Consider the following 10,862-nt stretch of genomic DNA (forward strand, 5'->3'; position numbering starts at 1 on the left):
AGTAATATCACAAATAAATGGTATCAAATACTCAATCTCATACAAATGAATGTCGCACTCGTAACTCCGTTTATTCAGACGCTTATTTTGATTCTTAAAGCTGATCACTAGATGGCACCAAGTAAATCCGCGATGCGATTGTAATTATATTTGAAAAGGCCAACTGATTTCAGCTGTTACATTATTGTCAAGGTTATTGCTTTTGTTCAGACGGTGGTTATACACAATAACACTATAATAAATTCGCAAAGAACCTGAGTCAGGCACTTTTAACATTTTAAATAAAAAGTTAGTGCTAAAACGAAACTTAATTTCGAAGATAAATTCAAGTAAGTGCCATCTATACAATTAATTACAAACTAACAAATTAATAACGATCAGTACAGAGTAGGTACTAAAAAAACCAACTTCAAAAGTTCGTAGAATTACATTTATTTGCCAAATTTTATTGAAATCGGTTACCGGAAAGTGCGCGAAACCGTATTCATCCCCTATTTGCCACCCTTAGGGGTGAAATATTATCTTCGAATTTAAAGGCACCACTACTGAGGTAAAGAATCGTCAAAATCGGTTCACAAAACAAAAACAAAATCGGTCCGGTTATCGCGTAACATACGTAAAAAATACAGACGAATTGAAAACCTCCTCGTTTTTGACCGACAAAAAAAAAAGGAGGAGGTGACGACTGTGTGTTTTATATGTTACGCGATAACTCCGGCCGGGATTTATGAACCGATTTTGATGCCTCTTTTTTGTTGGAAAGAGGGTACTTCAGTAGTGGTCCCATTTGAATTTGAAGAAAATATTAAGGGTGGCAAACTAGGGGATGAATGACTTTTTGACTTTTGAGGTCGGCTTTTTTTAGTACTCTGTACTGAGAATATTTTAAGTCGGTTAAAAAGAACCAATCAGAAACTTTCGATTTTTTAGGTTTTCAAATGACAGTTTAGTTTCAAAATTCCTCAAATTTAAATAGTTTTATTTTTTATATTTTATACGTCCTATTTATATGACCCCTTATATATTTGACTTATCGAGGTTCAATGCTTCTTATTTTTTTATTTATCTAAATATATAAAACATATGGCATAAATATCTAAAAATATGTTTCTCGCGTTTTTCTCCGAATCTTTGCAATTGCGGCATTTACAATTAGCAGGGCAGTATTGTCTCACCTTATCTATTTCTAAGCAACAGCAATGCCAAGCAGTAATGTGGAAATTGCAGCTGGGGAAATTACAGGCACATGTGACTTGTCAACTTATGTCTTAGGGTAACAGGCGCTGTGGAAGTTGCCCTCAGACCTTTGCGATTTAAAGCTCTGAGGCAGCATTGCAACTGTTACAATAATAACTTTACCACACTAAATGTGAAGTGTAATCTTATTTATTAATGTGTTAAGACAAATAAACGATTTATTATTATAATTTGAAAAACTTCCCTTCCACGCTTGTCATCCATGAACGCTGGACACGGCAGTAACACTAAAATGCATGGTTCTTTTTTAGGTCCTATGCACGGCAAACACGTAGTATGCTACGTGGCGTCGTGGGCAGTCTACAGGCCAGCACCAGGGGGCTTCTCGCTGGAGGACCTAGAACCGTCCCTGTGTACTCACCTGGTGTATTCCTTTGCTGGGTTAGACGAGGCCACGATGGGGATCAAGAGTTTAGGTAAGTTGTGAGAAGGTGAAGTGATATTGAATCAAATACGTTCTATTTGTCTGTTGCGACGTTACTTTTCACAATTGAAAGAAATTGCGTGTGCGCAATTCTACGACGATGATTTAACGACGATGAAGAACTAACGCCTTTTTATTAACGTTCTCCAAAAAAAGTCGACGATATTGCAGCGTTAAAGGTGTCTACCATTTATTTATATATTTATTGGTTCAGCAACAGCATTTACATACATTGTTATAGTAATAAATACAATGTGAGCCTATTAGGCTGACTGCCTCCGTGGTAGAACGATTACCATGCTGGACTGCCACGCAAAGGTCCCGGGTTCGATCCCCGGGCCGAGAGAAATATTTGTAAGATCTACATTTATTTCTCTCGTGAATTTGGGTGTAATTTGTTGTTGTCTGTGTGTGTGTGTCCATGGCACCCGCGACACAGGGTTTCCCTAGTGCGGGGTTATGTTGAGTGTGTGTGTGCATTTATTCCTATTGTATACATCAGATTAAAAATTTCAAATAAAAAATAAAGAAAATAAAAATTGATATATAAAAAAAACACAATTTAAGAAGCCTAAATTAAGTTGACGAGTGAAGTGTGAGACGATGAACATAAATGGAAAATTTATTAAAAAAAATAAAATAAGACTTAACGATGACATGGAACATCACCATGGATAATCTGTAAAGTCTATAATTTTTTCACTCCAAGTAGCAAAATAAGGCATTTTTTCTACGATTTGCAAGGTATTTAAAGGCATTTTCGCTTTCGATGTTACTGTGGAAAGCGAAAATGGTGGACTAAATTCTTGTGTGTCGAAATCCACGTACTATTAGCACACGTGGTACGCCCACTAAGTACTTGTAATGTATTTATTGTTTTGTGATCACCAGTGATCGTAATAGATAGAATATTTTTTACCTAAACTTCCAAGAACAGAGACAGAAAGTGGAGACTAACTTATGACAACATTTTTTTTGTCGGGATTTTCCTAAATATTTCGAAAAATTGGTGGTTGTAACAACAAGTTTCGGTGGCTTTAGTAAAAACGGGTGCAACTGCAAAGTCAATTTTACAAGGAAAGGCCAAAAACGCTTAACGCTTAATATTCTATTAAGCTTTAACTGTTTTTCGCGTCTCCTTGTAAAGTTGAGTTTTTTGACTAGTACCCATTTTTCACTAGAGCCACAGAATTTATAGTCTACCTACCTATCCCAAATAACGTCAGAACTTAAGTTTTTTTTTGAACTTCTCTTTTTTTACTTTTTATGATAATCTCCATTCACTGTCTCTGTTCCTCGAAGTTTAAAAAACTATGCCCCTATTCAAATCACCGGTGATAACAAATAACTGAACCCGAAACTATGATTTGTTTGAAAGGACAAATATAAATAAAATGTTTCCTTATTTAGGTATACAGCCATTAATAAATTTAACAGTACCTATAACATTACATTACATAACAAGTAAATTGAATTTACATTACAAATAATAGTGTAATTATATTTTAAAAATAGAGTGTTCACTTAAAAAGTAACACGTATCGCTTACTTTCCTTCACTCTCTTATGAAAAGACCAATGTCTCTTTCGTATTATGGCGATAAAAACATCTACTCTATTCATGGCAAACATGCCATACGCACTACACCGCCAGGGAAGCCACAGCATAGCACGAAATGCATTGTTGTACTGAACTCTGAGTCCATCAAAAGCTCGCATAGTATAGTGTGCTGCCATCTAGCGGCAATAACCGAACGACGACGAACGACTAACGCCTAATACCGTTCTCTAAAAAAAGACGCAGCGGTAAAAGGTATACCTTTCGTTTATTGTAAACAAAAAATCTATTACTAGTGTAGAACGCCTGAGAATAAGCCGAACTGAGCAATGAGCGAACCGACGCGCCAACATGTTACTCTTCATGGCTATAGTCCGTCTCTGTAGCTCTAAATATACACGGATTAGGTCCATTTCCATTTATTTATTGTTATCACTGTAATCCCTTCCAGATCCCTGGCAAGATCTGGAAAAAGACTACGCCAAGGCAGGCTACAGACGCATAGTAGCGTTAAAGGAGCGTTATCCCCACCTGAAAGTGACCATTGCCATCGGAGGATGGAACGAGGGGTCTATCAAGTACTCGAGAATGGCAGAAACAAGAGAGAACAGAGAGAAGTTTATAAAGAGCGTTTTGGTGTTCTTGGAGTGAGTACTAAATCACTTCTATAATTATAGTAGTAATAGAGCTGCTAGTGAAAGAGGTCGTCCAGGTGCAACCACCTTACCTGTTTCTGCCGCCAAGCTTTGTGGAGTAAATTCTGAAAAATGAATTAATATCATGGTAGTAAAATATCATGATTAATTACAATTTCTAAAGCGACATCTCTTGTAGCTGTAAAGGTACCTGGTCAAGTGAAGAAAAGCTTTCATGGATTTCTCACAGATGGTACTACGGCAAAAAAGCCGTTAAAACCAAAAAGCAATGGCCTGCAACAATCACGGTGGTGTGCTGACTCGATTTGTAGACCAGTTGGTAGAGCGGTTGGCAAAAACAGATACAGGTTCGAATCCTGTCTGATCAAAGGAGTTTTTCTTTGTGTTCGATCTTTGTTTTTTTATTATAATACCAAGTGAAGGGACTAACAAGTCGTGCGCTTGGTGGTAAGCGACACGCCTGTCCATTACAGTTGCAGTGCCACTCAGAGCTTTAAATAACAAAGATCTGAGTGGCACTGCCTCTGCGTCCGTCACCCTGAGACCATAAGTTGACAAGTTACATGTGCCTGTAATTTCACCAGCACCCTTACCCTTCTAAACCGGAACGCAGTAATGCTCACACTACTGCTTGGCGGCAGAAATAGGTAAGGTGGCAGTACGTCTCTATTTTTGTAGCTCTACAGCTACAAAAATTAATGAATATCATAATGTTTTTTTATACCATGATATTCTATATGATATTGATATCTATTTTTTATACTCCACTAGTGTGTTATTAATATTGATACAATACAAAAATCGACAAACGCAAAGAAAAAATCCTTCGATCCGGTTTGACACGAACCAGTGTCCGTTGCCTCAACGTGGCTGCTCTCTCTTCACCGTTTGTTGGTTGAGCGCTATCTTTCTTTTGTTTTCTTAAGCATTCATTGCGGTATTCATTTATTATGTCGCTATTCCTTTACACTATTTCTTTGCAATAAAAACCAAACGCGTAATGTCGTCACCTAAACTCTTATCTGTCAACTTAATTCTTTTTAATTTCTTTTAACTGCCTCCGTGGCCGAACGGTTACCATGCCGGACTGCCACGCAGAGGTCCTAGGTTCGATTCCCGGGCCGGGAGAAATATTTGTATGGCCTACATTTATTTCTCTCGTGAGTTTGGGTATAATTTGTGTTTGTCTATGTATGTGTCCATGGCACCCGCGACACAGGGTTTCCCTAGTGCGGGGCTATGTTGAGTGTGTGCGTTATTATTATTATTATTATTATTTTATGCTTTGCTTGGTTAAACATGATTTCAGTTCATTTTTTGTTGTATGGTTAATTTTTTGCTTTTCTAAATTCCTTTTACTCTGCTATATAATTTACAGTTTAAGTTGTGCAATTAGTTTTAAGATTTTGCATGTATATATCTGATTTTGTATTGGTGTAACATTGTTGACTGATCAAATAAATAAATAAAAATTCCAGCACGTACAAATTCGACGGCTTGGACCTGGATTGGGAGTACCCAGCAATACGAGATGGAAGACCAATAGACAAAGTCAATTATGTCTCTCTTGTTAAGGTAAGCACTACCTACGGGACGTAAGAAAAGAGGGCAGAGTAGTTCTCCCTTTAAATAAACCTTTTAAATTGTCGGGACCAAAACGGGAATAAATTAATTGGTATAGTCTTTAGTTTTTAAGACGGATAAAATGACATTTGTAGGGTTGCCAGTTTTCGCAAAATTTTAAATAGTCGTGTAGTTGTTAACTACAGTTTTATTGGTAGATTGTGAAAGAATACCAAAAATGTCTGCGTTGTGAAAGTTACGACGTTTTATACCGGGTTCACGAGTCTTCCACTTGCGTTTTTCGTTTGCTTGCGTTGGCTGGGTCCACGGCGTAGTAATTTGCCTTTGAATTGGGTACCCGCGGCAAGGTGCCCAAGATGCTGACAGCGTTCCCCCTTTGTATTGCTATTCTAATGCGTTGGGCATAGTAGCCGGCCCTTGGGTTTCCCAGACAGTCTATTAATTTTCTGGATAAAAAAATAAAAATCAAATGAATAAAAATAATATTAATTCAATTAACTTAATATTACAATTAAAATATATATGTTACAGGAACTAAAAGAAGCTTTCGAGCCACACGGTTACATGCTAACAGCAGCTTTGGGTGTAGGGAAAGCCACGATGGAGGCAGCCTACGACTTCGCCAGACTTAGTCGGTACTTGGATTTGATGCATATGATGTGTTACGACTACCACGGCACTTGGGACCAAGTAGTGGGTGCCAACGCCCCTTTGAGGGGTCAAAGTGACAGTGACCCTTTGAGCGTGGTAAGTTTGGCACTTTTATTAGCCCCTGACGCAAAATAGAGGGTTATTTATATTTTGAGAATATACAGGAAAGGTAAAAAGACAATAGAAGTTTAAATATTAGAAAATAAAATTAGGATTTTTTAATTATATGAATAAAATTAGGTCCCCGTGGCAAGGTGCCCAAGATGCAGGCAGCGTTCCCCTTTTCTAAGGCTATGTTAATGCGTTGGGCAAGGAAGCGGCTTGGGTTTCCCAGACAGTCTCTTAATTTTTTGAATAAAATTTTGTAGGTAGTCGGAGCCATACCAGCGAAAACTGCTAGTCTCAAATAAGTTATTCAAATAAATAAATATTTGCCTATTTGACTCCTTTGACGTGCGTCAAGAAACCGACCAGTGTGCGGTAACGAGTGTTTGTTGTATTGTCGAATAGACAAACAAGGCAAATGCTTTGCCATACATGTAGTTTAGTAGCAGTAGAGGTCTTTGTGAAAGAGTTCGTCCAGAGAAGAACCTTACCTATTTCTGCCGAGCTGCCAAGCAGTAAGTCAGCATTACTGTGCTCCGGTTTTGAAGGTTAAGGGTGCTGGTGAAATTACAGGCACATGGGAGGGCGCAGTGGCAATGCCACTGCGCCCTCATGCGATTTGAAGCTCTGAGTGGCACTGCACCTGTAATGGACAGGCGCGTAGTTTACCACAGGCACACGACTTGTTCATTCCGTCACTTGATATTATAAAAAAACATGCTATCTACACATGGTGAAAGTTTGCTAAATATATCAAATACCTACGCAAATGCAAATAGCCATGTGAAGTGCCACCATCAAATATGTCTCGGTGCCAATAGTGAGTGATTAAATATTTTAAATCAAGTCCCACTTTGGGCGCCATTCCACCATTTTTTAATAATACCCTACTTCTTTTCACTTCAGGAATTCACAATAAAATACATGCTGGCCCAAGGCGTGTCGCCATACAAACTAGTACTTGGTCTACCGATGTACGGGCGCAATTTCATTCTTAAAGACCCTAATACAAAAATCATCGAATTCGGCCGCACACCAGCCGAGAAAGTAGGATTTAAGGGACCTTTATCTGGAGAAGCTGGGTTTATGGGATATAATGAGGTAAGTTAACTCTTAAAAGTAATACCTAATAAAGGCCAACCGCTTAACTGAGTCGTGAGAGAGTAGTGTGAGAAGTGACAGTTATGCCGTGACGACAAATAGTTGTGCAGTTTAAAGTATCGTGTCTTGTATATTTAAATGAAGTTGTTCACACATAGAGCAACACGATTAACTGTTATTCACGACTTTTTTCACGTTAGAACGACAGACTGTCGTGACAATGGGGACATCTAGACACCACATTCATCGATTAAATAATCGTCTACGCCACAGTCACGACAGATAGCCGTGATATGGGAACAGGCTACATGCGACAGTCGTCCAACGATAAATAAAACGTTACGACATATTGGAAACACGCCCTAACGGTTATGTCGCGCTGCACACGCGATAATTTCAAAAAAATGCATCCTTCGTCCACATCTAACGCTCACAGTGCAAATTTTTCTGCCGCCTAGGTCGTCATTTTATATTGGCGCAATTCTAATTACTACTAATTTCTCGTCTAACTTGCACAATTTCAGATTTGCATGGAATTAGCAAATACATCATCGAAATGGACTCAACAATGGCATGAACAATCCGCTACACCATACCTTCGCGATGTGGAACGGGTCGTCACTTATGACAATGGCAGATCCATTGCTCTTAAAGTCAAGTAAGTTCCTTCTTATTGAATGCATTGAATAAATCAACTACAATTTGGCTCCTTTTTGGGGGCGACTTTTAATACTTAGGTTTTAACCTCAAATAGCGCTTAAATTAAGTTACTGAGGCGAGTTTTAATATAAAAAAGTACATTATGTATTGACGGTAAATAAGAAATATGAACAAGGGTCTTCACGAAGCCCGAAGTCGAAGGCTGAGGGCTTTCACTACTCGAGTTTTGTATTTTTTACAAAAAAATTCTTCCGTAAATAATACAACTTCCACTAAAATGTAAAAAAACGAAAATTTGCAAAATTAAAATCAAATTAAAGAAATTCTTAATAATAAGTATTTAAGTAGTATGTGCTCAGTTGCAATAAAATTTCTGTTTAAATTACATTTTAAGCGAATGCTTTAATTTTGAACATAAGTAACCTCCTTGCTTGAACTTGAACCTGACCTATGCGAGAAAGTACCTAACCTAAATTAAAAATAGATTCTTACCGATCATGGCTATAGGTAATGGGAAGAAAAAAGGCCCGAGGATTTTATTTGGGGCGTTATAATCAAGTTAGCCCTTGCAATCACGCTATTTACGAGCAGCGTTGCCAATTTGTGGAGAATTCCCCAAATTGCGGGGAATAATGAAAATATTACTTATTGTTACCCAAACCAATCGACAAACGCCGATTAATAGCATGGATTTGACATCGACTTTAACTGTCTCCGTGGCCGAACGATTTTACCAAGCTGGTCTGCCACGCAGAGGTCCCTGGTTGGATTCGCGGGCTGGAAGAAACATATGTATGGACTACATTTATTTCTCTCTGTCTGCGTGTGTTTCTCTAGTATGACTACGGGTGTGTGCGTTAGTGTTATTATTAGTAGCGATCGGTTGGTGTGGTAACACCGCCACAGATACGTTGGTAACACTGATACTACTTTTTCAGAATGGCAATAGACTACGGTCTTGGCGGTCTCATGGTGTGGAGTATAGACACAGATGACTTCAAAGGACTATGTGGACCAGAGAAGAATGCGTTCTTGGACTTTGAAGACCGGTACAAGCAAATTTCTGTGGACCCCGTATTAACAGAAGCGTTGCAGAACTTACAGCTGCCTGATTGTGAGTTTTGTTTTGTTTAAAAAAAATAATATTAATATGTTATATTATAATTATGAAATATCGAAATATAAAGATCGGACTAAGTCGACGAATTTCTTCTATGTGACTATTACAAATCTTTGCTTTCTCGAGTTTTCGGCTTTCGGACCGTAGCGACATCTGTCAGAGATTTTGATTGATTGATGCATTGACTTACAATTATATGGACGTCGGGTCCGCGCTAAAAAGTGTCCGAACTTATAGGGCCTTAAAATCGTATACAGAGCGTCATTCACGCTTTAGTCTTCGTTTGTTTCTTCTGACAGCGAAGCAAGCAAAATTAGACAGTACTGCGATGACATTACAATTTAAATTCAACGTTTTAGCTTTTTCATATTCCTTTACATGTCACTACGTTTAAATAGGTTGACTTGGGACATTTTTTTCGTGGTTTTTGTATTAGACCCGTCGTCCATTTATTTGTAAGTCAATGGATTGATGAGATTGTCAGAGTGGAGTTATGTTCTGAAAAATAAAAACAAATCAATAAATAATAGTATGATATCAAAAAGGAAGATGACTGTCGAACCACCTCGCTTTAATGTAGTTTTCCAATCGATACAAAACTTGAAATATAAGATTCATAAAAAATAACATACAAATTTCCTAGTGGATCAAAGTAATCAGCAGACGTAAATGTGAATAGTTAAACGAAAAATACTCAAGACCTTACGAAAGTGAAATAAAGTAAAAGTAAAAATAGTTTCAAAATGGTCACCGTAAAGGCGACAACGGTTTCCTGCGAAAAAATGACAGAAAATCAAATTAGTGAAGATAAAGTCTGAGACCTATCAGTATGGTTAATTAGACGCCCTAGTCTGTCCCGAAGCAAGAAAACTTTTGCTAGTAATAAATAGATGTATTTAAAAAACGCATTAATTGAAGCTTTCATATTGTTATAAGCTTATCTACGGTGTTAAATAAAACTATTTAGTGCAGGAATATCAGTCATAAAATGAATATTTATTTTATTTTCACTTGTTCGCTTCAATATAGAATTTGTTGTTCTATACTCTATGGAAACCGACGACATTATATTAATATGATAACTAGTCATACCAGGGGGTCTACTCTCCATCTCCGTCCGACATCCGTCCGAAACAATTACTGTCAAATAAGTAATATTCGACAAAATTAAAAGACAAATATCAAGAATGAAGCTTCATTCGCGTCACGCGTCTTTTCATTTGGTCAAGTATTGCTTATTTGGCAGTAATTGTTTCGGACGGAGATCGAGAGGAGACCTCCGGAACAATCGTATCTGGCCTCATGAAATTGATCTTGATGACAGATGACTTTTTAGACTACTTTTTAAATTTTAATTTAATTCCATAATACACACAGCTCCGATGTTAGTATGACGTCTGACAGACTTTTTGTATTCTCTATAAAAAAAAAATATTAAAAATAATTGATATTTCCAGCTAACGGCCTCAATAAACGTTCACACTACACAACATCAAACGGAAAACTACATCTGCGTATTCCTGAACAACAATACCCTAACTACAACATAATGAGAACAATCAACGATGCGGCAACTCTAGCTATCGAAGAAAAGAGAATTATCGATGAAATGGAACGCGTCGTTAAAACTAACGTTATTGAAGACGGGGAACCGTCTGCTGCCAGTTCTGTTTTCAGTAGGGCTGGGATGATGTTTGTTTGTTTACTAGTCATGCGTGGACTGTAATTTTAATTTACAATGCTTTTT

General features: G+C 37.6%; 1 protein-coding gene across 1 annotated transcript; it reads left to right on the top strand.

Moving 5' to 3' along the window:
• The first annotated feature begins 1,489 nt into the window (after positions 1–1,489).
• LOC113227526 (probable chitinase 2) lies at positions 1,490–10,853 on the top strand. Its single transcript, XM_026460464.1, has 8 exons — positions 1,490–1,673; positions 3,690–3,885; positions 5,373–5,469; positions 6,010–6,225; positions 7,141–7,335; positions 7,860–7,993; positions 8,934–9,109; positions 10,573–10,853. The coding sequence occupies exons 1-8, from the start codon at positions 1,490–1,492 to the stop codon at positions 10,839–10,841; spliced, it is 1,467 nt and encodes a 488-aa protein (XP_026316249.1). The 3' UTR covers positions 10,842–10,853.
• The last annotated feature ends 9 nt before the right edge of the window (positions 10,854–10,862 follow it).

This window comes from Hyposmocoma kahamanoa, unplaced genomic scaffold, assembly GCF_003589595.1.
Source record: "Hyposmocoma kahamanoa isolate Upper Pololo Valley unplaced genomic scaffold, ASM358959v1 211, whole genome shotgun sequence".
In the NCBI taxonomy this organism is placed as follows: Eukaryota; Metazoa; Arthropoda; class Insecta; order Lepidoptera; family Cosmopterigidae; genus Hyposmocoma; species Hyposmocoma kahamanoa.

Bases quoted from the DNA above. Each gene is read 5' to 3' on its own strand.
- LOC113227526 (XM_026460464.1), top strand. From the start codon at position 1,490: ATGCATGGTTCTTTTTTAGGTCCTATGCACGGCAAACACGTAGTATGC. The intron at 1,674-3,689 runs GTAAGTTGTGAG...AATCCCTTCCAG, and splicing joins GATGGGGATCAAGAGTTTAG to ATCCCTGGCAAGATCTGGAA. The intron at 7,994-8,933 runs GTAAGTTCCTTC...CTACTTTTTCAG, and splicing joins TCCATTGCTCTTAAAGTCAA to AATGGCAATAGACTACGGTC.